At 49.0% G+C, this 25942-nt stretch overlaps 6 protein-coding genes across 6 annotated transcripts; 3 read left to right on the plus strand and 3 right to left on the minus strand.

The window, feature by feature from the left end:
* Positions 1–589: 589 nt before the first annotated feature.
* N7483_003593 (TPR-like protein) lies at positions 590–3827 on the plus strand (the record flags this gene model as incomplete). The annotated part of the gene is made up of 2 exons (XM_057087030.1): positions 590–897; positions 950–3827. The coding sequence occupies 2 exons, from the start codon at positions 590–592 to the stop codon at positions 3825–3827; spliced, it is 3186 nt and encodes a 1061-aa protein (XP_056946859.1).
* Positions 3828–9467: 5640 nt separating this feature from the next.
* Positions 9468–12121, plus strand: N7483_003594 (ankyrin repeat domain-containing protein; the record flags this gene model as incomplete). The annotated part of the gene is made up of 2 exons (XM_057087031.1): positions 9468–10584; positions 10641–12121. The coding sequence occupies 2 exons, from the start codon at positions 9468–9470 to the stop codon at positions 12119–12121; spliced, it is 2598 nt and encodes an 865-aa protein (XP_056946860.1).
* A 2599-nt stretch (positions 12122–14720) lies between these two features.
* N7483_003595 (uncharacterized protein) lies at positions 14721–15803 on the minus strand (the record flags this gene model as incomplete). The annotated part of the gene is made up of 1 exon (XM_057087032.1): positions 14721–15803. One exon carries the CDS (start codon positions 15801–15803, stop codon positions 14721–14723), a length of 1083 nt encoding a protein of 360 aa, XP_056946861.1.
* Positions 15804–16443: 640 nt separating this feature from the next.
* On the plus strand, positions 16444–21197 carry N7483_003596 (RHS repeat-associated core domain-containing protein; the record flags this gene model as incomplete). Its single annotated transcript, XM_057087033.1, is given in 4 exon segments — positions 16444–17108; positions 17149–17725; positions 17764–19431; positions 19446–21197. The coding sequence occupies 4 exon segments, from the start codon at positions 16444–16446 to the stop codon at positions 21195–21197; spliced, it is 4662 nt and encodes a 1553-aa protein (XP_056946862.1).
* Positions 21198–23775: 2578 nt separating this feature from the next.
* N7483_003597 (dicer-like protein 2) lies at positions 23776–24956 on the minus strand (the record flags this gene model as incomplete). Its single annotated transcript, XM_057087034.1, has 2 exons — positions 23776–24413; positions 24593–24956. The coding sequence occupies 2 exons, from the start codon at positions 24954–24956 to the stop codon at positions 23776–23778; spliced, it is 1002 nt and encodes a 333-aa protein (XP_056946863.1).
* A 41-nt stretch (positions 24957–24997) lies between these two features.
* On the minus strand, positions 24998–25694 carry N7483_003598 (uncharacterized protein; the record flags this gene model as incomplete). The annotated part of the gene is made up of 2 exons (XM_057087035.1): positions 24998–25008; positions 25070–25694. The coding sequence occupies 2 exons, from the start codon at positions 25692–25694 to the stop codon at positions 24998–25000; spliced, it is 636 nt and encodes a 211-aa protein (XP_056946864.1).
* Positions 25695–25942: the final 248 nt, after the last annotated feature.

Here is a 25942-nt window from a genome sequence, read left to right on the forward strand (position 1 = left end):
GTGTGGCGGCCGTCCGCACAGGGGCATCTCACCCGGCTGTCACCCAGTTTCTCACCCCGTCTATTGCGCACTCACCCTTCTCACCCCCGGTCGCGCGACCGTAAAGCGGCGCTCACCCATTTCTCGCCCGGGCGTCACCCACCCGATTACTGGCTGCACATAAGCCACACGCCGGTCAGTTAGTAGTATGGTGGGTGACCACATGCGAATCCTGACTGTTGTATGTTTTGTTTTGTTTTTCTTGCTAAGTTTCTCCCCTTTCTAGAGGATATTTTACTAGTCCTAAGATACGCTTGACACGTTCTACCGCTTTTATCTGACTGCTTTGAATACCACTATTCTCTACCCAAATATCCTGCCCGTCTGAAGCGCTGACGCGCCCCGCCCCTCGATATCACATGCTGATACCTTCCAAGCCACTTCATTTTTGTGGTCATGGGAGTAGATCAATTCTGCAATGTGACCGGCCAATGACAGGAATCAGAGCGGGTCGCAAGTGATCTTCGTCTTCCCTCTTCCACCCAGCACTCGTACTGCGAAACTCTCTCCACTCAACAATTCTCTTTACGTGGAATCTCGATTATACATGATGGACTCACCGATATCTTTCAATGGCTCAAACTATGGTTTACAAATCGCGCAAAACAATGGACAGACCACCTGGAATGCGCATTTTCACTTGTCCCCAGGTAAAGTCGCCTTCAATGTTGATTGTCAGATAATTCACATCTCTGATAACGTGAATCAAGCCCCAGAAGAGCGACCACAGCCTTGTCTCATGATTCCATTCGGGCGCGATCCTGACTTTGTGGACCCGGGATCTCTTGTAGACAGGGTGCATGCACTCAGCTCCAAGCCCTCGGCGAGACTGGCCCTAGTTGGTTTCGGCGGAGTTGGGTAAATATAAGCCACTTCAGTGATAGTTTCAGTGTTTTTAACAAGGTTTCAGCAAATCTGAGATTGCCATCGAATACGCATACTGGATCCGAGAGCAGTCGCCTGGGACTTGGGTTTTCTGGATTCACGCGACTGACATTGTGCGATACGAAGAGGGACTGCGTGACATCGCAGAGCGCGTCAAAATCCCACACCATCGAGATCCAACTGCCAATATATTTCAGCTTGTTGGTAGTTGGCTCCAGGGCCAAAAATCAGAATCATGGCTTCTAATCCTTGACAATATTGATGATGATGAATATCTCTATCAGCCAGCGTTCGCAAGTCCCATTTCAGCTGGTAGTCATGAACGGATTGAAGTAATCAGCCATCAAAGGGCCGACTTTGATAAGTCGCCGCTTGATTATTTACCAAGAGTGCCGCATGGGTCCATCATATTAACGACCCGTAGCAAGCAGGTTGCAACGAATCTTGTCAATGAATGCGATATTATAACAATCGAGCCATCAGAGACCCATGCACTTGCTTTGCTTGAAAGAAAACTCAAAATCGATGCCGCCACGGATGTTTTGAGTTTAAACATACTTGCTCGCGAACTTGACTGCATAGCACTTGCTATTGTACAAGCAGCAACTTTCATCGCACGTCACTCCCCTCGATCTTCTGTGCAAAAGTATCTTGAAATGTTTCAAGAGAGCAACCAAGCAAGAGCAAGCCTTTTGAAGCGCCAGACAAGACTTCTGCATCGCGATCAGAGAGTCGATAACTCCATTATTGTTACACTGCAATTATCCTTCGAATTAATCAGGAAGGAGAACCCAAAAGCCATGGATATCCTTTCTTTCATGAGCTTTTTCGATCCGCAATCGATCCCAGACTATATACTGCATACATCATTTCATGATGATGATGATGATGATGAGGCTAAGAGTGATGTTGACAAGAATTATACGCCATTTGGACCCTCTTATCAGGAAGATAAAAACATTGATCAGATTTTGGAAGACAAGGGTAGTAGTGCCGACCGAAAAGCCACATTCAAATTTTCTGGATTGGATTTTGAAGATAGCATTGCCATACTTAAAGACTACTCACTCATTTCCATCGATCCTGAGACGCTGAGCTTCGCGATGCATGGTCTTGTGCAACTTTCTATCCAGGATTGGCTTGACATACAAGGAAAACGTACCTATTGGAAAGAAAATTTCATTCGCGTTCTCTATCTAAAATTTCCAAAATTCACCAACATGGAAAACATCGCAAGATCCAGGTCTTTGTTCCCACACATTCATTCGGCAATGTTACATGGTCCAGTCTCAAATCATCGAATAAGATGGGCCAGATTGATTCGTCATGCCACTGATTTTGTGCTCTCTTGTGAAAGACCACACGAAGCCAAGCGCTTGGCCGTTATGTCACGGAAGGAAACCGAGAATATTCTTGGGTGGGAACATCCAGAGACAATCACTGCCTCCCTCTTCGAAGTGAAAGCTTTGATGAAATGCGAAGAATTTGAACATGCGGAGGGGAAATGCCTTCAAACAATCGAAGCATGTAAAAGCTTTCATCTGGAGACGGGCTACACAGTCTATCTTACGTTTCGCGAGATTCTCGCTGAGATACTTCATCGACAAGGATCTCATCGTTGGGCTGAATCTGAATCTGAATACAAAGAGCTATTGGCAATTTGGGAGCAGAGGAATCCGGGCAATGAACATGCGATTACCTATACCAAGGCAGGTCTAGCCGAACTATATCGAGATATGGATTGTCTTGACAAAGCGGAGACCATACTTCGACAATTGGTAGACTCACGCAGATACTGTCAAACAGATCGTCGTCAGGACCTGAGTCGCCACATGGAGAGCTTGGCATCCCTGTATAAACAACAAGGTCGTCATGAAGAAGCCATCACGCTTTCGGCAGAGGTGCTTGAACTTCAGACCGCTGCATTTGGCCGAGAGCATCCGCGAACACTTTCGAGTATGAGAAGCTTTGCAAGCGCACTGGAAGGTCAAAGTCGAATTTCGGAAGCGACGGAATTCATGCGGGAGGCTTTTGACAAGCAAAAGATGATTTTTGGACTAGACCACGTGGAAACAACGCACACAGCATATCTACTGATCGACTTATTAGTTGCAAACGAAGAGCTAGAGGCCGCAGGTTGTCTAGCCGAAAGCTTGATCAGCGTTCTTGACCCAGATGCCTATTCTGCGGACGCCTTTTCAGCTAAGCTAGTGGATATATATCTAGCAGAAGGCTGGGCAGAGAAAGCTCTAGAGATTCTGACGAACTCACTGGCAAGAAAAAGACATCTTCATGAGGAAGAGCATGATGAGGTGCTTAGTGCTCAGGTTAATTTGGCGTTATGGCACGAGAAGCAAGGTGACCTTCGTAAGGCTGAGCATCTCTACCAACATGTGCATCAGATTCGCCAGCGAACTCTTGGCAGCGAAGACCCAAACACACTTGAAAGTCTTCAATGCCTTGTAGATCTTTATTTGATGCATGATGGCCTAGTTAACTCTGAGTCACTGTGGTCGATGCTCAATCAACTTTGCAAGTCAAGAGAAGCATTGTTTGGGAGAGAGGACCCTCGGACTCTTCTGAACCTGTACGCACTATCACTAGAGTTCAATGCACAGGAGAAACCATTCGATGCGGCTGTCCTGCAACAAGAAATTCTCCAGATATGCCTGAAATCTGAGAGCGACTTTGAAGTGCTACCAGATCTACTTGAAGCATTGGCAGACAGCTGGGAAGAACTCGGCTGTGAGGAGAATGCTGCAGACCTGAGAGGACAACTCGAGATCATATCTGAAAACACGTCCTCCGGGGGACTTGCTACGCGTCTCAATTCCTCCAAAGCGTTGTTAGAGCGTTTAGAGAAGTTCTCACTGACTGCTCAATCTTTCGGGGGCTTGGACTGAACCTGAAAAGAATGTCGGATTAAGCAAGAGCATCTAAATAGATTTTTTCTCCCCCGCCCCCTTTAGACCTCTCCAGAAATTTACTTGTGGTGGGAAACGAAGCTGGAGGGAAACGGACATGGGAGAGGGAAGAAACGGAGAGCTGGGTCTGGCTGATCTACTCGAAACGAAAACGAGTGTTATACAAAGAGACCTGGGAAGCAGCAAATGGGATAAACCTCATAATCATTCAAGCTTTCTTCCAGTGTTAGAGATTGTCGTTCTTGCCCTTCCCGCGCTTGTATTTCTGCATCTCCATCATATTGTCACGGGTTAAACCCGTTATTTTATATCACGTATAGCACGTGATATCCCACCCCATCTTTGCCCTTACACACCCCATATTTCCTGATTCTCTATATTATTCTAGACAGCACATCTGACCTGGTTCGTTTGAATATAAAACCACCTTGTTCCGTCACAATAGGTCATATTTAAAGTATATCTATATAAATCTATAAGCCATTTCTCAATCTAACTATCCGTCCCTATTCCAATCTACTCTAAGAATACGCGGTATGTTTAGATATCTAGGGGATCAACAGCCTATGGATATAAGTTGAGAAACCTAAGGATATTAGTTTAAATAATGACGGATATTCCTACCAGGAGAGACGCTACTTACATATCGAATAAAAGCAATTTCTTACTATAACCTAAGTCAGTTTATGGTAGTCCTAATTGTGTATTTTGCTGTTGGTGTGCTCCTTAAAGTTCACAACATAATTTAGGAATTTTAACGTTGGGTCATACTTAGCACAGGTCCTATCTTGGCGGTCACGTAAGCTTTAAAAGATAGAAGAATAGTGGGATTATAGAATAAAAAAAAGAAAAGAAAAATACAAAGGAAGAAACAAGAAAGAAAGAAGGGCGGCTACTGCTTACACAAAATGCGAGAAGGTACGTTGTGATTCAAAGGCTGAACATTTGGGTGAAGAATATTCAGGTGGGTGAAGATCCGCCCGGATTCCCCTAAAGAGGGCTGAATAGAGCGGCGAGCCACCCACGACAGGATCGTGGGCGCTAGGTGACCACAACCTTAGATATGGCTGTTGTATGTTTTTGTCTTTTTGGCTTCATTTTTTGTCATTCGTTGGGACAATTCCATTGCTACTTTCCTCTGCTGTCCTTGCAGGCCCCTTCACCTGAATGCCGCGGCCCGGGTGACAAACGCTATTGATGAATGCACAACTATCACTACTATTATCTTTAGCTTATGCCCTTTCGACCAATAAATGTACCCCTTTTTGGGTATGTAGCACCGAAGGAGGAGTTTCTTGATTGATGTGTGCTTATTCCATTTAACATAGTAGGATAGCCCTGGAGTAGAGTATATATATATCCTTTATCTTTATACTCAATCTCAGAGCGCTACTCAATACACACTGGTAGTGTGGCTTTAATACCGCCTCAATCCCAAAGTAAGACGATAGCTTAAAGCCTTTCAAAGTTCAGTCGAACATTGACAGAAGTCCGGTAATTTACAACCTTGGAAAACGCCGAGTACTCGGCGAGTACGTTTTGGGATATTCTCTCCGAGTACGTAAAGATTTCTCCGCCCCTGACCGCCTTTGCCTTATACAGTCACCTTAGACAGGTGTAGATGCGGCTCAGAAACATGTTCTGAGCCGACACAGAAACCCGGCGAGTATTAAATGCGGTTCCGTGTATCGGCTCAGAGGGTACCCGATGTTAGAGACTGGCATAAGAAGTTCTACTTGGCAGCTTAGGAAGCAGAAATCGAAGAATATCTGTCATGGGGGCTCCTCGGGAAGCGTTGCAGGAGAAGATGCACATGTGAGTTTGGGCATTGAGCTTTTTGATGAGAGGAGGGGATTAAAGAAGGGCTGGAATGATTGACTTCAGTCATGATAAGACGTCCGCTGTTGGTGTTGACCCTGCACGGATAACCTGTACACCTGCCCAGGTGAGACATGTTTAAGCAACAGCCTACAACCTTAGAAAGAACACACAACATATATGTAGATACTATATTTCCAACGTTTATATTATCCATAACACATCTTCTATTGCTCTCTCCTCTAGCCACAAAAGCCTCACACCATTCATTAGGACTCGGAATACCATCATACCACAGTAGGTAGTACCGTCACACAGTCCCCGCTCCTTAGGTAAAGAGAAGTCCCATTTCGCATATGCTACTATTGGCGGCTCACTATTACTACTATTTTTGGATTCGATATCTATGATCTTCATACAACGCTTAAAAGGGTGATCAAGGATATCATAGGTTATGGCATCTTCAAACCAATTCCGGACTCCAGGTGAATAAGGGAATAGCTGTCTTGAGTGAGTGTCCGAAAAGGCTACAAGCCACAGATCAGCAATGGCCGAACTATCCTCCCGAGGTCTACAACAGCAGGCTCTATTTTTAGAATTTATAAAAACGCCATCCCCTATAACAGCAGAGGCCTCAAAATGTTAAGCTAAAAAGCAAAAAAGAATAATCTTAAAATATGTTCCTAAAGGCTAAAAGCTCCCTAGGTAGGTGTCTAATACAAGGCTATACCCTGTAGCAGATAAGCCCAAGGACATCTCAGTGAAGTCTAATTTTATAAACGCCGCTTGACAATCGTGTGATCACAAGCCAGTACCTCATATCTCCTTTCTAATTCAGAATTAGATTACCCAGTCAAATATGGGACCATTTCACCAGAAATTGTTTAAAAGCCGCCTTATTGTTTTATGTTCTTTAGGTAGTTATAACTAACCTGATTCCCGGTTGACCTGGCCACCCGGTTGACCTGGCCACCCGGTTGACCTGGCCAGCCTACCTCACTAGAATTTTTTAAATTCAAATATTTCAACCCAACACGAATAAATTCAGTTATAAATACGATTTTTACATACATTGATCTTATGTCCAACCTCTCGACATCCACTACACCTAGGCTGAGCCCTAGGGGCTGGCTGATTCGGCTGAACAGGTAGTTCAACCTGGGTGTGTGATTCGACCATAGGTGCTTCAACAGGCAAGTCCACCTGCGTAAGTAGCTGTAGGCCTTCTTCAACAGTCAAACCCTCTTCACAGGGTGTCTGCCTAGCTGATTAACTGCGGTTTTGTCGTTTCTTCTCATTTGTAGCACGTAAATTGGCGTTTTCTTGTGCTAGTAGCGCAGTGTTGTGTAGCGATATACAGTGTCCCTTGATGATTTGATCTAGCATCAATTTCGACGGGCTTGGAGGGCTATTCGATCGCTGTTTTAGAAGATCTTTTAGCATTGAAGCTTGCTTCTGTAGCTGAACCACAGTTCTAGGTGTTTTGGGTGTAAATTGACTAGATCTGCTGCTTGGTCGGCTACCTGGTGGTGTAGGTGTTCGAAGAGAAATATTCAATTTAGAAAGAACTCTTTCAGCGTTAATTGGTACTAAACCAGTAGGTAAAAAGCTATTTTGGATAGTCTTCGGCTGAAAAGCCTCAACACGCGCACGTTGGAAATCAGTTAAGAAATCAAGCTTGTCGATATGGTTATAGCCTGTACGTGCAAGGTCGCTTATAAAACGACCATATGTACGTTTTAATACAGCAAAACAACCAACATCTAATGGTTGTAAAAGATGTGATGAGTGTGGTGGCATGCAGAGTGGGATAATATCATTCTCTGAGCAGATTCGGTCAAATTGAGGTGTAAGATGGCTACCATGGCCATCAAGAATTAACAACCGAAATCGACCACGGACACGTGAATTTGTTGATGGGATAAATAGCTTTTCTAGCCATCGTAAACCAATCCAATCAGTAGTTCAGCCTTTAGCTGAGACCTCGAATCGCCAATCTTTTGGAAGATTATCAAACCAGCTAGCAATAGCAACCTTTGCCTTAAAAATCACACATGGTGGTAATGAATAACCATCTGCACAGATAGCTTCAATTGCCGTTACCCATTCACGGTTTCCAGGTTGTAAAATAGATCGCCGACCGTAGTATTCTTGTCGTGTTACAACCTTCTGTGCTGAAATAAGACCCATTGCAAAGCCTGTCTCATCAAAGGTATAGATATCTTCAGGTTGGATCCCATTCTTATCAATAACTTGTTGCACAGTTGTAAACCATGCTTGAATTGATTCAGGGTCTTCGTTTAGGGCACGTTGGTAGTCATATTGCCTAGAGAAACGTGTCCGAATCTCTTCACGTCGGTTTATAAAGGTTGATGGCCAATTCTTGCCGACTGTAGGTGGGGGGGGGGTGGCTTCCGCGTGCAGCTAGTAGAATATTGGCCATTTCTCGTACAGTAGCTGGCCTAGGCGCAGCTCCACGGGGATCCATAGAAATAATCCATTCAATAAGCGAATCTTCTTCAAGCCGAGTCAATTTGTAGCTAGATAGGCGTTGATCAACGCGTGCTTGTACGCCATTTACGCGGTCGGCTAGCGTTGTATGGGGTATGTTATAGAGCTTCGCTGCTGCGCGAAGAGAGGTGATACGGTGATTTTTTAATCTTCCAGGGCCAATAAGATCTTCCTCTCTTGATTGGCTAATTTTTGCCGAGATTCAGAGCGAATTGGTGGCATGGCAGATGTTTGAAGTAGGTAGGTAGGTAGATGGACGCGATTATTGATAGGGTGTACGGTGAGACCGGGTGTACGGCGAGACCGGGAATTACGTTAACTATTCACACCAAGAACATACTAACTACCCAGAGGTAGATAGCTAATTAATACCCTGCATAATTAGTATAGATAAAAAGATATTGGTTGGCCCCTTATTAATAGGAAAGACCAGGCACAAGGATCGCAAGGGAGGTAAAGTTTGCGTAGAGGGTCCAAGCTCAGATACAATTTACAAACTACAGAGTACATGAGGCTCAAATTGGAGTGCGGGGCAGGGTCCAAGGCAATCCTGTTTGTTTAATAAGAGGGGGCCTATCATCCAGATGTCGCAACTGAATTCTGATTCTTAAATTGCAAAATGTCTGCCACCGGAACATCGGCTTTCCCATTGACAACTATTTTCACGCCGAACGTTCAGTGCTTCTTATACTCTAAAACTATACCAAACACTGCCAATCCAACCGGGACACTGACTGACTTCACCCTTGGAAATGGAAATATATCAGACTGCATGCCGCCAGGGTGGCATCCAAACTCCTACTTCTCACCAGGCGTCTGCCCATACGGCTATACCGTGGCCATAAGTTCATTCGACCGTATAATAACCAAGAACATTGCGCACTGCTGCCCAACTTATGGTATACTCGTAGATATCGCTATGAATAATCTATTGATATTCTTTAGATATTATAATTATATTACCAAAACCTCTAGGTCGTATAGTATAGTACTCTGTACTAGCAGCTTGACTGTCCCTCTACCAGCCACAAGACCGGTGGTATTCATCCCCTTACAGCTCCACGGATACGACTCGGACTTCAAACCTTGGAAGGCTATGTCCTTCTAGTTGAACCTAGTTTCCGCAGCTCAAAGATTGAGAGGGCACTGTTAGTCAAAAAGACGCCGGGTATACACTGTTACCAATACATAGGAGCTGTTCATTACCAGCCGCCACTGACAGACCATGAGTTGGGCTCCAACTGGAACGGAGAGACTACCTTAACAACAATTGGGACTTGGAATGACACTATGAAGCGTCCCTCATCGCCAGACAACCCCGAGAGAGTGACCCAAGATGATGATCAGCGCACAATGATTCTAGCTGTGCTAGTTGGCAATGAAGACAGTATATGGCAGTTAGCACGGGAAGGGGCGGATCTGAATTTCCAGGACGGGCACTCATGGACACCATTACATTACGCAGCTTGGAGAGGTCATCCACCAGTTGTACGAGCACTAATCAAGGCCCAGGCAGATAAAAGCGTCCGCGATGCGCTGGGGCTACAACCTATTCATCTAGCTGCCTCACGAGGGAACACAACTATATTGGAGATTCTGTTGGAAGACAGTTCAAGCTCAGATACAGCGATGGATCTTCACAAAGATCTGGAGTATAAAGACGGTACAGGCCGGACGCCCCTGTCTTGGGCGGCAAGCAGTGGCAAGCAAAAAGCTGCGAGATATCTTATAGAGCGAGGCTTCGTAGTTGATTCAAAAGACGACTCAGGCCGAACTGCACTTTCATGGGCCGCTGGAAATGGCCTAGGAGATGTCCTTAGACAAATTTTGCAGCATGATCCCGAGGTCAATCTTCCTAATACTGCCGGTCAAACCCCATTATCTTGGGCTAGCCAAAATGGATATGTCGAAACCGCGAGAATCTTGCTTAGTGCGGGTAGCGACTCTGAGGTTGCTGATGAAGCTGGCCGAACGCCTTTATCATGGGCCGCAGGAAATGGTCACCATGAAGTAACCTGTCTACTAATTGAAAAGGGCGCTACAATTGAATCATCAGATAAGACGGGTCATACACCATTATCCTGGGCCGCCGAAATATCAGAAAGAACTTCGGCATTTCTCCTGGACTGTGGTGCCTTGATAGAGTCAAAAGACATTTTCAATCGCACACCCCTTTCTTGGGCATCGCAACATTCAACTGACACCAAGAAGCTCCTGCTTGAGTGGCATGCCAAAATAGACTCTCCGGACTCCTCTGGGAAAACCCCTTTATCGTGGGCAGCCAGCCGTGGAACTGAAACCGCGATTCAGTTGTTATTAGATCATGGTGCCGATCCAGAAATACACGATCATATAGGATGGGTCTCCTTGTTACAGGCTGCTGAAAATAGCCGTGCTCTGTTGTTGAGTTCATGCTGTCCAAGGGCGTTCTACTGGATAAGCAGCATAGTTTAACGCAAACAGTGTTGATACGCGCGGCGCAGCGCGGATACTATGACATGGCAAGACTTCTTTTTAGCAGGGGTGTTGATATAGATAAGGCAGATAGTCAAGGCCAAACATCATTGTCATATGCCTCACAAGAGGGCGCTGTTTTAGTTGTCGAGTTTCTTCAAGAGGATGGTGCAGATTGTGACATAAAGGACGAATGCGGAACGCCCATATCATTTGCAGCGGGACGAGGTCATGAACACGTGGTCCGACTAATTCTTCAATATAATAGTCACGATGCGAAAGACTCACCGGATAACTCAGGGCGCTGTCCTCTATCTTGGGCTGCGGGAAGTGGCCACAAAGGGGTAGCTGCCCTGCTCTTGCAGGAAGGGTTCCCAGTTCATGCCAATGATAAACAAGGATGGGAGCCTCCGGCATGGGCTGAAAAGCAAGGACATTTCGAAACTGCCAGTCTGCTTGCTGATCGGGGTGGTAATGTAGACGCTATGGATAAAACCCCACTCAATGCTCTTCAGCGCGTGGCGTGCGACGGCGAGGAAACCACCGTGAGAGGGCTACTTGATGGTCCCAAGGCTAATGTCAATGGACCAAAAAACTGGTACAACTCTGGCCTCAAATTGAACATGTCGCCTTTGACCCTAGCGGCAGGCAATGGCCATGAAGAGACGATTAAGGTCCTACTTGATCATGGTGCCGACTCAGAAATGCGCCACGAGTCATCATATCAGACCGCGATATTCGAAGCTGCGGACAATGGACACCAAGGAGCAGACAGAATCTTGATCCAGATGGGAGCGGATGTTGATGCTCGTGATATTTTGGGCCGAACGGCTTTTTCGTGGGCTGCTGAAAAGGGTCAGGTCGAAATGATGAACATTCTTGTTGAATCTGGCACGGATATCAATATTCACGACGCTTTGAATCGAAATCCTCTATCTCGAGCTGCAGAAAGGGGCCGAATTGACGCTGTTGAACTGCTGCTCAAACTTCGTGCTAATTGCAGATCAAGGAGCGATAATTTGGGTCTGACGCCATTCATGTTTGCTGCCAAGTCAGGCCACTTTGAAGTTGCGGAGCTACTCATGGAATCGTGGCCTGATTCATACTCCGATGGAGATTGGATCGATACTGCGCTTTATCTCGCGGTTGCTACAGAAAATGGGGAATGTGTTCACTTCCTTGTCAGTAAAGGAGCGCGGGTAGACTCTCGAGCCTATCACGATCCTATACCAGCAGCCCAAATAGCTAAAAATGAGCAAACGGTGGTTTCAAAGCTATCTGGAAAGAAGGATAATTTCTTAGGGTGGCTTTCACATTGTGCAGGAAGGACAAAGTGCGAGCGACGGCGGCGTGAGGAAAGAAGGAAGGAAGACCTGCGAGGCGTGTCATATGTCTACAGCGGAAACCTCGGAGGACAAAGTTTCCGTGGGATGACTGCCCCTGGTCCGATACCTTGTGATGTCGAAGAGACAGTCCAGTTCCTCCTATAGTGTGGAGCAAATCCCCGGGTCCGAGACGAGAATGGCTGCACTCTAAGCTCGTGGGCAGCAGGCAATGGCAATGAATCTCTTCTCAGTCTAATTTTACAGAGGAATGGTGATGTAGAGTGCCCAGACAACAACAACCGAACGCTGCTTTCATGGGCTGCCGGGGCCCGACAAGCCGCTACCATCCAGCTACTTCTTTCACCAAACGCAACCCTGGAGTCAAAAGACTCTTCCGACCGCACACCATTATCATGTGCAGTCTCTCAAGCCGAGCGGGACGAGGAAATGCAAGCAATTAACGTCCTATTAGAATGTGGTGCTCACCTCGAGTCAAGGGATTTTTGTGGTAGAACACCTTTGTCTTGGGCAGCGCAGAACCCCAACACCAGCCCAGCCAGACTCTTGATGAGCGCAGGGGCAGATTTGAGAACAAAAGGCACATCTCGTTGGACGCCATTCGTTTGGGCCGTCAATTCTGAGCAAAAGGAAATGTGCCGCATGTTCCTCAAAAGTGGAATGGGGGGGGGGGATGCTTGAGGTGGATAACTCAGGTCGAACCTTGCCTTTCTATGCAGCCAAATGCCGGGATAAAACCATGAGATACTCCGTTTCCTTAGTTTTTACAATGTGAAGCAAATGTTGAAATGGTCGAATCTCAAATATATAAATTGACCTCCGAGTCTCAGATTGTTCAAACATTTGTGGTTGAAATGAGAACTTTTTTCAATTTTGACATCTTTCAAATGTTCTCACGTTAGCTTCATCCATAGCTCCAGAGTTTATCAAATACCTGTCGCAATCCACATCTTTCCTGGACTGAGATTATGAGATGAAATGAGCCAACAGGTTTCCGGTCGAGATACTCAGGAGGCAATTACATTGAAAATGGATTTTTTGACAGAATTCTCCAATAAAGCTCAACCTTGGAAACTGGAATTAAGTCCAAAGTGGACGAGCTACGTCTCAACGCATTGCGCATGATGTTTACATCTATTTTCTGGGAGGCGAAACTACTTATATATATATATAAATGCCCAAAATAGTTTCCTTACAGATGTGGGAAAGCTTCAAGTTGCAGCGGAAATGGTAGAAATCAGACATTTCTGCCTCCAATACCAGCGTCTCATGAAAAGGAAATTGAAGTTGGACTCGATCTCTCCAAGGCCACTATTGCGAAGGCCTTTAGCAACAAGAATTCTCTGATGCTGCTTCCATTGAGAAACACATCAGCTCTAGGTAGTGGTAAGTACGGGTAACGTTCCTGGTATGGTGAACGTGATGGATATTGAACTAAATGATATATCAGCCGCCGGACGATTCATAAGCGGAAGAGATAGACGAGTTTCACAGTCCTACGCGATTTACTAGTCAGTTGATCCGGACAAATCCTGTCACGGAATTGAAGGTACGTCATATGTGAATGTCTTGCAAAATTCAAACTTGAAATATATTTCGTTTTCATGTTCATTCTTGTACATACGACCACAGGGTGTGGAGAACAGGGCTTCCCGTCCGCTCAGCCGTACTTAAGCCACATACTAAACGCGGTCAATTTTCAAAGAGCCCTAGCCTTTAAAGCAGCACCGTGTTTTGTGTTAGGGTGAGTGAGGGTGATATGGGTGAGAATTCTGGAGACTGGGGGTGAGAGAGCACTTGAGATGAGAACGGGGTGAGAGCGGGGTGAGAGGACCCACCGTAATACTCGCATTTTATATAAATTGCAAGCCCCGATGAACAGAAAGATCAAGATTTTTGGCTAAGGCGGAATAAACAAACTCTTGTCAGGAACTTCGTGGACTCGGCCTTGGACGGGCTTCAGTCAGGCACAATTTTGAAGCTGGCATTACTTTTCCGACGATTCAACACTGAATCTCTTGATGTATCAGACGCACTCGCCAGTTTTCTTCAAAAACTGATATTAAAATCATCGAAGAGCTCCGCTGCTAGTACCGGGAGGAAACTGGGGAATTTCAAGATGAATTTGATTCTCTATAGCTCGGTGAGTGATCAATAAAGATCGAGAGACAGCACTGATGGCTGGGATACTGCGGAGGCAGCGTCACTAACCCCCTTTTTGCTTAGAAGTAGGTCTGGCAAAAGTTTACAATGTTCCTGGGTATGCATCATGTCCCGGCCCCGGTAGCTATAAGTAGATTTCCTTATTAGAAAGTCCATTTCGAATAGCAATTTATTCATTTAATATAATATACAGTAATTATCTCCAGGGCTGGTTACTACAAGACTATAATAGACTTAGATTATAAAACTAGGAGCCAATCGGTCTTCGCGAGGCTCTAGCTAGTATGGTTGAACCATCGAGCTCTTCAGCCTGACAGCCTCAGGGGCAGATGAAATAGGGGGAAAAAGGGAAAGACCACAGTCCAATGTGCGAACGACCAGATCTTTCTTCTAACGAGCGTTTGCATTCGGCCCCTGTTACTAGCCGATACGCAACAGATAGATGATATCAGAACGCGTGCATTCAACGAAAATAACGAAGCTGACAGGGAAGGAGAAAGGAGAGAGAGACACGACGTGGCGATGCAATATGAACCACGTCTGCCTGGCTATATCCATAACACCCCCGACGCGCCCTACACCCTCACAGCTTGGAGTCGGGATCATTCAAGTTCGCGATGTTTCTGTTTTGGAGATAGGGGGTCAGTTCTGTCGTCCCGTCCTCTCCCGTGCTCGTCCGGACCTTGACGTCGAAGTCGCCGTAGTTTCCAAACGTGTCGTACAGCCGGACCCATGCGTTATAGTTCCAGCTGCTAAACCCGGGCCCCCAATTATCATCGTTGTGGAATATCATATGAGTGAGGCACAACGCATTGCGTTGCTGATTGACTTGGACCGTGGCTGTTGCGTCTCGCGTCCACACGTGCAACATAAGGTTGGGAGTTTCAGCATCCGGTATGAGCGATTGATGGCGATTGAACTGTCCCACCTGTTTCGAAAACTGGTGGCCGGGGTTCCAAAAGTAGAAAAGGTTGAGGTCGAACCGGTTCCACCCCATGGAAAAGGCGTTAGTCAAAGTGGTGTCGGTGTTAAAGTTGTGCAGATCGGCTTTCAAGATCGGATGGACGTTCGAGGTGACAAAGTAGTTCTCTTGCCGCCAGTCTCTCCGGTGCTCAGTCACAAAAACATTGATCGCGTAGGACCAGGTCCAGTTTCCTGTGGCCACTGTCTGCTTGTCTCCCACGGTGATGTTGCTGGTGGTATAAATCACTGGCTGGATTGCCGTCAGAGTGACCGAGGAGTTAAAGAGTGGGCTATTTGTGGACCACACGGTAGGACTATCGGCTCGAGTGAGCCGTGCGCCAATGACTCGGTTCTCGATTCTGGTGGAGGTGACATATAACTGGACGGATTGAGGGATGTCCGAAGTGGGTTGTTCAACGACGGGGTCATTGGTGCCGGCCACCGTGTGGGCGAAGTCATTTGGAGTCCGAGAAGACGACCAGGGTGCTGTGAGTACCGCCCCGGAAAAATAGTCTATCAACTCGATTTCCTGGAGCTGGGCCGCGCTCAACAGATGGGTGGCCCCTGTCGCTGAATTGATGGCCCTGATGGTGACGATCACCGGAACCTGCATATTGCCATTGGCAAAAAGCCGGTCGGTCACCCGATCGCTCGTGGTAGTCTGCACGGCAAAGGAGACGACTTCCCACGTTACTACTGACATGATGGTGGATGTGGTAGTGGGGATCAGGATAGATTGAGGATAAGTTAAGGGTGTGTATAAAAAAGACCCATGAGGCATGGCAAGGGAGGAGCTGAAGTGCAATGGGCTGGAGCGGGGGTAGATATACACGTCATGTCATACAATATCGCAATCCATCCAGACCTTTCCTGTCCTGTCCTCCGTCAATTTGGGAATCTCGGTCGAGCGGGCGCCGGTCCGATCCTACATGAGTGTCGTGCAGCTCGCCACCGGGCGCTGCCTTCATGCAGAATAGAATGCAGATGGAGTTTTCTCACGGCGCTAACCAATGAAACATTGAATCTTGTGTAGCGTTCCTCTGAATGAGGAGTCAGTCTCGATCCTTGCCAGCTCCGACTGAGATTCATTGGACGCTAATGGTGGGTCTGTGGGTTCACTTGCAGGTGAACAGGGATTGACAGCTGAATGTGACAATGCCATTTCCTGGCCAACTGAAATGATGCAACTATCTCCTCTGGCGTGATTATTTGATGGAGCCATTACCCAAGGGAAAGGAAGAGGAGGGGGAAGAGCAGAGGGAAGAGGTTATAAGATCATCCACAAGCCCGGAGACTGGTGGTCATTCAAAACTTCCCTTGTATCCAAATTCCCATCAACCAGAATGATATATTCCCAGGGCTTCAATTTCAACTCTTACGTCGAGAAAGGAGTCGACCCTCGCACCGGCCAATACAACTGCATCCTTTCCCTCTATGAGGTGCCGGCCGGGGTTCGCAACAGTCCCCCATTGAACCTTTCCCTCCACTTCAATCCCCTAGGAGGCGATGATGTCGGCCTGGGACGGGGCTGGTCTTTTGGTGGCCTCTCCTCGTATGATCAGCCATCGCGGACCCTGATTCTGTCGACAGGGGAGAATTATAAGGTCCAAGAGAGCACCAGCTCCGTGCTGGTGACGGACCAGAAGCTTCAGAGTTTCCGGTTCCAGAAGACGAGCACCACCAGCTACCGCGTTACCCTCAAGTCCGGCCAAGTGGAATTACTCTCCAACTTCAACAATCGGACCTCTGTTAGTGTACCCATCGAAATCTACGGTGCCAATGGCCACTCGCTGCAGCTCTCATGGGTGTTTTCGGGCACCCAGCCCCGGCTCAGCAAGATTCAGGCCGGCTCGCAGGATCTGGTGGAAATTGTCTACAATGACAGCACGCAGATCACCACCGTCACCCGCGGACCGGGGACCGCTGAGGCCGCAACATTCACGCTGATGCGGCGGAATGGCCAACTGGCAGAGCTGCGCCTGCCACTGCAGGGATCGCCGGCTTGGAAGTTTGTATATGAGACGGGGGGGATTGACTAGTGTCACCAGCCCGACTGGGGCAACCGAGACGATTTCCTACCGGGCGGGCTTCCGATTACCCAGTGGAGCGCCCGTCCTGACGATCCCTCACGTGATATCCCACACGGCTCGGCCCTTCCATGACCAGCCCGCTATCCAGACTACGTACACTTACTCCGACCACAACTTCCTCGGCTTCGGTGGAGGTCGAAACTGGTCCAGCGACGGGGACAATCTGTACCTGACCCCTGCCGACTATGAGTATACCTCAACCGTCCAGGTCGTGGGCGGAACCACCACCCGCCATGTTTACAATAAATTTCATCTGCAGCTCAGTACACAGCAACAGAAGGGCGTCAAACAGCTCACCCAGACCACTACCTACTATGCCCGCAGCAATACTGCCTTCGAGAACCAGCCTGCCCAATACCAGTTGCCCCAGACCCAAGAGACCACCTATCGGGACACGGCCACTGGCGCCTCTCGGAACGAGACCACCCGTTTTACCTTTGACGAGTGGGGGAACGAGACTAGCGAGACCCCCCCCCGAGTGGGGTCACAACCACCCGTGAATACTATCCTGCCGCCGGCGAGGTGGACTCATCCGGTCAGGTTCTCTGCCCGCCTTGTCCCCACGGATTCCAGCAACATGTCAAACTCGAGACCGTGATCCCGGCTTCCAGTGGCTTTCCGACCCCCACCCGCGCCCATAGCTACACATATCTCAAGCTCCCCACCGCCACCGCGGCCCCAGCCGACTATTTCGTGGCCAGTGACCAACGGCTGACCCGTGAGGAGGGGAGCCAACCCCTCACGATCACGGAATACACCTATGTGAACGAGCCAGAGTCCGCGGATCATGGCCGACGACAGCAGCAACTCACCCGCGTCTTTAACCAGCCGACGACGATATATCAGTTCGAGTACCGCCATTGGGGCTCGACAGAATTGACCGAGACCATTACAACCACCAGCTTCGACGGCCAGACCACGCAGGAGGAAACCACCTCCTCCCTTATATCCGGATTGACCCTCGCAACCAAGAACCAGGCCGGCACTGAGACCACCCATCAGCACGATGCGATCGGTCGGGTAACCCATACCATCACCGCCCCCGGCACCGCCTTCGAGGCCCGAAAGCAGCACGAATACGCGGTCCTGGAGGACGCCGTTGGGTGGCAAGTCACGGTGACCGACAGTAAGGGAGTGCAGACGCGATACTTCACCGATGGCATGGATCGCGTAGTCCGCGTGGAATCTCAGGACGATGATGCCGTCTGGGACCAACATCAAACTTACACCGGGACATTCCGCGTCGTGCAGGAGCGCCGGTATAACGCCCTCGATCAGTGTATCGAAGAGGTAGACATCGACTGGCTGCGCGCCAACGGAACGCCCACAAGCCTACGAACGACGCGCTCCCTTGAGTACGATGACTGGGGCGAGCTCTATAAAGTCACGAAGAACGGCGGAGCAGCGCACCTCTCCGTGACAGACCCCATTGCCTTGACCCAGACCGTAGGGAATGAGGGCGAAGGCCAAACGCGGTCCCAACTCAACACGTTTCAGACCCCGAGCTCCGAAGCTCTCGTGCGGCGCGACGGAAGCGTCGAATGTACCATCGAATATGCCTATGATGGACTAGGACGCCGCTGCCAGATGACGGATGGCCTGGGCCGTGCCACGCAATATAGCTACGATAGCTTCGATCGCGTGGTCAAGACCACATGGCCCGATGGCCACGCGATCGTGACCCAGTATGCGGCTGAGAGCACTGCAGCCTTGCCAGTGGCCATCGATCTCCAGGGCTCGTCGGGCTTCAGCACGCAGTCGTTCGATGGATTGGAGCGGCCGCTCCGCACCACTGTTGGCGGCCGCACCACCAGCAATACCTATGAAGGTGTCGCCCCTGTCCCGGCCCAAGTTATCACTCCGAAGGGAGGGCGCTCTGAACGCACGTATGAGCCGTCCTTGGACTATGCGTTGACAGGAAGGATCACCAGCGATGGCACCGAGTCATACGAGTACGACAAGCAAACCGGCTCGATTTTGCAGCTGGGGAGTTCGCTCGCCGCGGCCCGCCTCAGCTACTACCCATCCCATTTGCTGTCTAAGGAGACTATCCAGACCGCAGATGGGACTCGCGCCTTGGAGTACGTGTACTCACAGGCTGGCAAGCTACAAGAGTATACCGATGTCCACGGAAAACAGCATACGATCCAGTACGATGCGTCGGGCCGGCGACAAGAAATTAAGGTCGGCACGCTCACGACCAGGTTCAGCTATGATCAGGCCGACCGCGTCATCACAACGGTGGCCGAGGATAGTCATCAAGGGTGACCCTGACGACCAATATCGAGTATGACGAGTTCGGCCGCGAAATTCACCGGAAGTTCTGGACGGAGGCCGCGCTCATATTCCAGACCACTCAGTCCTATGGGGCCACGGGGCTGGTCACCACACGCGATCGACGCGATGACAAGGGCACTCTGGTGCGGCAGGAAGCCTTTGAGTATGACAGTTTAAGCCGGTTAGTGGACTATCAGTGCCAGGGCACACAGCCCCCGGTAGATGAGCAAGGCCGCGCCCTTCGCCGGCAGCGCTTCACGTTCAACGATTATAATGGCCTCGCCCAGATCCAGACCATATTCGCGGATGGCAGCGATAATACACAGGTCTACACGTACAGTGCTGAGGATCCGACACAGCTGATCAGTATCTACAACACTCACTCCAATGACGCGGCGGCCGTCAACCTCGAGTATGACGAGAACGGATGTATGACGCGCGACGAGCACGGGCGGACACTGGTCTACAATGCGTCAAGGTTCCTGTCCGTGGTATATGATAGCCAGAACCAGCTCCTCTGCGAGTACGGGTATGATGCCACGGACCGGCTGGTCCGTCAGTCGATCCCCAATGAGCCGGACACCGAGTTTTCTTACCGCGGGGGCTCATTGATCGCCGTGACCAAGGGGGACCATCAGACCAGCTTCATCTCGGACGGAAACATATACTGGGGGACAGTCCAGCAGCAGGGGACTGAGGTGACTACCCAGCTCTGGGCGTCCGATGCCCACCACTCGGTTAGCACCTGGCTGGACACGCGGGATAGCGGACAGGTTCACGACCAAGCGTACACGCCCTACGGCTTCAGTTCTGACGGCGCGACCGTTGGCTTCAACGCACAATGGCGAGACCCAGTCACCGGGTGGTATCATCTCGGGACCGGTTATCGGGTGTACAACCCAAGTCTGAAGATCTTCCTACAGCCGGACGCCTGGAGCCCATTTACCTCGGGCGAAATCAACCCGTACGCCTATTGTTTGGGGAACCCAATCAACCGGGCTGATCCGAGCGGCCACTTCAGCTGGCGAAGCTTCATTCAAATCTTGGTTGGTGTGAGCGTTGCCGTCGGCATTGCCGTCTTCACGGGAGGGGTTGGATTAGTCGCTGGCATGGCGATCGGGGCCGCCGTGAATGTCGGCGTTGGAGTCGCCTACGACCTGGCGACGGGGACAACGCCCACGCTCAAAAGTATCGCCTCGGATGCTTTCATTGGGGCTGCCGGGGGCGTGGCCGGTCACGCCGTTGGGGGAGCCGGGAAAGCCTTGGCTGGAGCGGCGGGCAGCGTCACAGGGAAGATCGCGCAGGCAGTCACCTACGAGATCGGTACGAACCTCGTCACCCTTCCCGGGACTATTCTATTCCAAACCATTGGGCGTGCCGTAACATCTGCTGTCGCCAACAACAAGAGGGGCGCCCAGACCCAAGAGCCCTTCCTCGCCACGACCGCTGGATATCTGGCGGAGTTGCCCATGGAGAAGCTTCGACGGCAGCAGCGAAGCGCGCCGCCGCCGCCGAGCCAACACCTTAACTCGCAAGCTGCCGGCTACAATGAGACTTCTTCCGATCCCGTGTCCGCTCGCATCTCCTCCCGGGAGACGGTCACTGCCGAGGATGTCCGCTCGAACTCTTTCGGGGAGTCCTCCACCTACGGTGGCTCCCAGTTCTCGCTGCTGCCCAGTCCGGTCCACCGGGTGTCCTTTACCATAGACCCAAAGGCGCGGACAATGTAGTCGAAATGTTTCACCTCCCAACCACCAGAAAGAGAAAACTACCAGGGCCAGTACGAGGTCAACCCAGAACTCGAGTATGTAAGAACTTCACTTTCAAACAAACGAAGCCAATGCAGTCTTTGTCAAACTAATATGCCATTCAGTCTCCTAACTACCGATCGTCGTGCTACCTAACGTAGAAGGCGCATGCCGCAATAACGACTTCACCAGTCATTCAAAGTTTCAAGAGGGCTGTTGAGCGAATGGGGGCCAACTAAATTGTTTTCATAAACGGCAGCTACTTAATGACTAACTTTAGCAGTGTAAGGTGTTCATTGGTTGAGAGTCGCTATCCTACCTTTCAGAGGTGCGCGGGAGTCTCTTCAATAGACAGACAAGTGTTTATAGAAATTGGCGTTTCTGATATGGCTGTAATTAGTCGATATCTTTCTTCATCAGGTTGTTTTTTCTAATGTTTGTTTTATAAGGCAGTTACGCTTGACGTATTAATCTAGGCGCTGGCACCTGGGGTATCCGGCGCTGAAATGTTTTGCCTGCATAACACTCTAGTTTACTATGAGATAGATGCTTCGTCGAAGGCTATATCATCTATAGACCAACATAAGGTCCCAGTAGGAGACCTGACACAACCCGCGGGTTACCCATCACGGGCCTACCCTGTTGGTTACTGAGACAATCTGTTGAAGGCCAAAACTGGACTGAAAACTGGAGGAAGGAAAGGGCATGGGGGAGAGGAAGAAACAGAGAGCTGAGGGTCTGTCAAGTCTACGGAAGGGGCGGTGAGAGCCTGCAGAAACTGGCCCTTCAACACAATCACAGGGCTGGATCACAAGCATACTTCGACATACTCTGCCTATCCACCTGTTTGTATGTACAATTGCCTATAGGTAGGACTAGGTGACCGAACCACTAGTTCAAGGACACTCAGGGCGCCTCTCCATTGTACCTACGGGCTGTAAAACGGCTAGGGTCAGTTCTATGACACGAACGAAAGTAATCTCGACACTCCAGCTGAGTTTCATGGAACAAACAGTCCGGTCGATATCCAAGCAATGGGAATTGGAGCACTAAGGAAGTGCACTTTTCAGTAGATAATTCAGGCCATAGCGGCAATATTGCATATGTGAAACCATGCAAGACAATCATGGTATATGGATAGATAGCGTTCATGTATAGATCTGATAAGCATGACTCAAACCTCGTGGCCTGTAGATTTGCCGAGGTGTGACGGAGTTCAAGTTCGAGTTGCTACACACTCCAAGATCTACACCTCAGTCTTGAGGCTACGAATGTCGGTGTATGCAGACAGTCAGAGACCCAGTAAGCAAAGACCACCGAAGATAGATCGTGATACCATTCCCATCGTATCTCATCGCAATGAACCCATCCTTCAACCCAATCCAAACACGACATCTTGGCAGCATTCCCCATAACATCATAACCCACGAGACCAAACAGCACAGCTCACCGACACGGGGTAACAATAGAAAATTACGAAAGTGGAAGCATCACGAGTATGATGATTGATTCCCCGCAAAACAAAGCATCCGGGCCCTGCATATGCAGCCGGCGACCGAGAACAACCGCGTTAAAACGGCATGGCTGACATCATGGACGCACAAGATGCATAGATAGCCTACTGCGAACCCATCAGAAAGAGGTGTGTGATTCAAACCATTTTCTTGGCTGATATTTTATATTTTTCTTCCCCCTTTCTTTTCTGGTCGCGATCAGATACATGGATTTATCCAGGACCAGGACCAGGATATCGGTAAGGGCGTCCAAGCCCAAGCATATTCAGCATACGTATACGCCATGAGACCCGAGATTGGATTAAGCAAGACAAGATGGCTGTACTAGGCTGCACATGACATTGAGGCGTGAAAATTCTGAACACCGATGAATTTAGGAAAAAGTGATGTTAGCTATTTCCTAGAATTGATTTATGGGGATAATCAATCAATCAGGTATGTAGTAATGGATGATGTGTATGAACTTGAATTTCAATGTCATTAAGGGGGGGTTCAATGCTTATTCTTCAATATACAGAAGTGGATTAAAATAAATGTGCCCATCGTGTCCAATCTTTTTAGCCTGATGGCCATTTAGTGCTAAATATATTCCAAATTGATCCCATCTCTAGCACATACGACCACAGGATGTGGAGAGTAGGGCTTCCCGTCCGCTCAGCCATACTTAAGCCACGCGTGCTTAGCTAGTCCTACATAGTCATTTCTATCGTCTAGCCTGGTCGAGGAATGGTGTATTGCTGTTTTAGCATATGTGCGCCGTGCGACCTGGGTGAGTACGCAATAGATGAGATGAGAAGCTGGATAGGACCGGATGAGAACGCCCTAGATAATATGATTGCCACCCGGGCTACCTCTAACGGTGTTTGACAGCGATTAGATTTGCTATTAGTGCACCTCTGCCCAAAATGCTGTTACATAAGGAGTCCGCCGTGCAAAAATGTCGCACGCGCGTGCGTTAATTTGATACATTTGCCGTCTTCGTGCAACTCTCGTACCATTGCCGCGAACATTCGAAGTCAACCTGCAAGGACTCAGGCATCTGGCTCTCAGTTGATGATATATTCCGGAAACGTTGCCCCCATAAAAGCCAGAGACCAGAATCGAGCAGGCCTCTCAGAGCAGGTTGGTCGAATGGCCAGTGAAAGGAGATCCAAACTGCGGAACGTCACGTCCAATAACAATTTCTCCTGCAGGTGTTCAGCGACCATACAGACACTAATCTCATGGGTAATACTAGGGATATAGAGAGCGGCCTGCGCCCATGTAAAAGGCAGCCGATCCATAGTGAGATGCTGGTCCTCAAAACACTTATTTTGTGCTTCGTGGCTTGGCGCCGAATATCCCAGCTTTAATGCTCTGGACGGGCAGGGAGGAAGAAAGTTTCGCCGTCGTGGCAGCGGCTGCACTCCTCCCCGGAGGTCTTCAGTGCTGTATGAGGGACCCGAAGGCCAGGAATCCATGATCCACGGGAAGAGAGACAATTTTGGACCACGAAGAAGTCCTGGTGGCCTTGTGCGTTCTGCAGTCTTTAAAGCATCATCTTGGCGAAGCCTGCCAGTGTTTGCCTCCAAGAATGTTTCGATCGCAGCTGGCGCAGCATCTGGGACAAAAAGCGCCACGAAATCCAGGCGAAGTTCAGGTTTTAGCAAGTGCCCATGTACAGACTGGAGGATCAGGTGCGTGACTTGACGGTATAACGTAATAATTCGATTGTCAGTGGCGATTAGCAAGCCTGGCCACAGGCAGACCCTCGTCTTTGTGTTGTCATTCGAAAACAGGGGAAACTGGATTTGTCTCTGTATTGCAAGGGGATGTTCATCATAGACTCGAGACTTTCCCTTCGTGGATGTTGGACCTGCAAACGGTGGGAGTACAAGGCTAAGTCACGGGTATTCCATCGAGCAGCCAACTTAGCCCAAGGATTGACTGGCTCAAGTACAATATGAATGGCCTTCGAAGCAGACAAGCCCGGATTGAAAATTTTGCTGGGATTTGTCGGCAGTAGATAGTCATTTACCAGGCCTGCCGCCAGTAGGGCCTTGTATGCTTGCAGTGCAGCGTCGGCATTCGCTAGCTTCCTGCTAGGCCACCACTGTAAGCTTTTTGTTTCTTGCAGGTACGGGTGGAGGACACTGGGTAATATTACTATGGCTCGCATCTGGCCATCGGGGCTCTCCTCATGGTGGTATAGGGGCCGGTTGATGACATATGGTTGTTTCGGTAACATTTAACAGAAAATGTTTAAATGACTTGGAGCATCCGACATGTTCATTTCAGCACTATCGTAGATTAGTAAGAATTATATGTTCTCTTTTGGTCCCTCAGGGCAGTTATGCATACCCGTGCTTTTCACTTCTGATGAGAAGCAAGATGCTTCCTCAAATGGAGAATTGGAGACAGCTCTTGTATCATCTCGGTATGTTTTCATCAGCCCGTCTTCTATTTTTATAAGCTTCCTCAACTCTCCCTCTTCCTGCGTGTTACCCACGAAGATGATGAAGGTGGATTGCCCTTGGCGCGCCCGTCCGCGTCTTTGGAAAAAGGACCTAAGACTAAGAGAACGGTCGAAACTGATGACGGTATTGCATGCTGTTATATCTATTCCCTCTTCCAATGCATTGGTCGTGATGATCAGATCCAGTTCTTTCGCCCAGAACTTTGCTAGTGTGTCTTCCTGGCTGCGGATATCACCGTGCCAATTTCCAAGATTAGTCCGGCTCTGAATGTTCGACATGCCGACAAAACCCCCACAGCGTATCTTGTCTTTTGTATCGGAATAGCACTCGATCAGTGATTTGAGAATCACCACCGTCGCTCTTTGGGCCACAAATATCAGCCCGTGGAATTCATGTTCAATCAGCCGGGACAGAATTTGCAGCAAATGCTGGCATTTGGGGGAGAGATCAGTGGGCATGATAGGCAATCGAGGCCGCTCCAGGCAGCCAAGGTCGCACAGAATCTGCATGGTGAAGTCTTTGGCAGTGCTAGCAGACCAATCCGTTTCAGCATGCTCGCGTTGGTGCTCTTTGAAGTGTATGATCGAGGTGTACATGTACCCAGCCGCAGCTCAGCTCCCGAGCTCATGATACAGAGTTTCCGACGTTCGAATAAACTGGCGAAGCTGCGAGGTCCTCGAAATAAGATGGTATTTATCTGTCAAATCAGCCATGTCACGAATTATCTTCAAAAGCCAGGGTTCTGTTGTATTGCGTA

Source organism: Penicillium malachiteum (genome assembly GCF_028827825.1).
Source record: "Penicillium malachiteum strain IBT 17515 chromosome Unknown utg000002l:1.0-8849297.0:1.0-8852440.0, whole genome shotgun sequence".
Taxonomy (NCBI): Eukaryota; Fungi; Ascomycota; class Eurotiomycetes; order Eurotiales; family Aspergillaceae; genus Penicillium; species Penicillium malachiteum.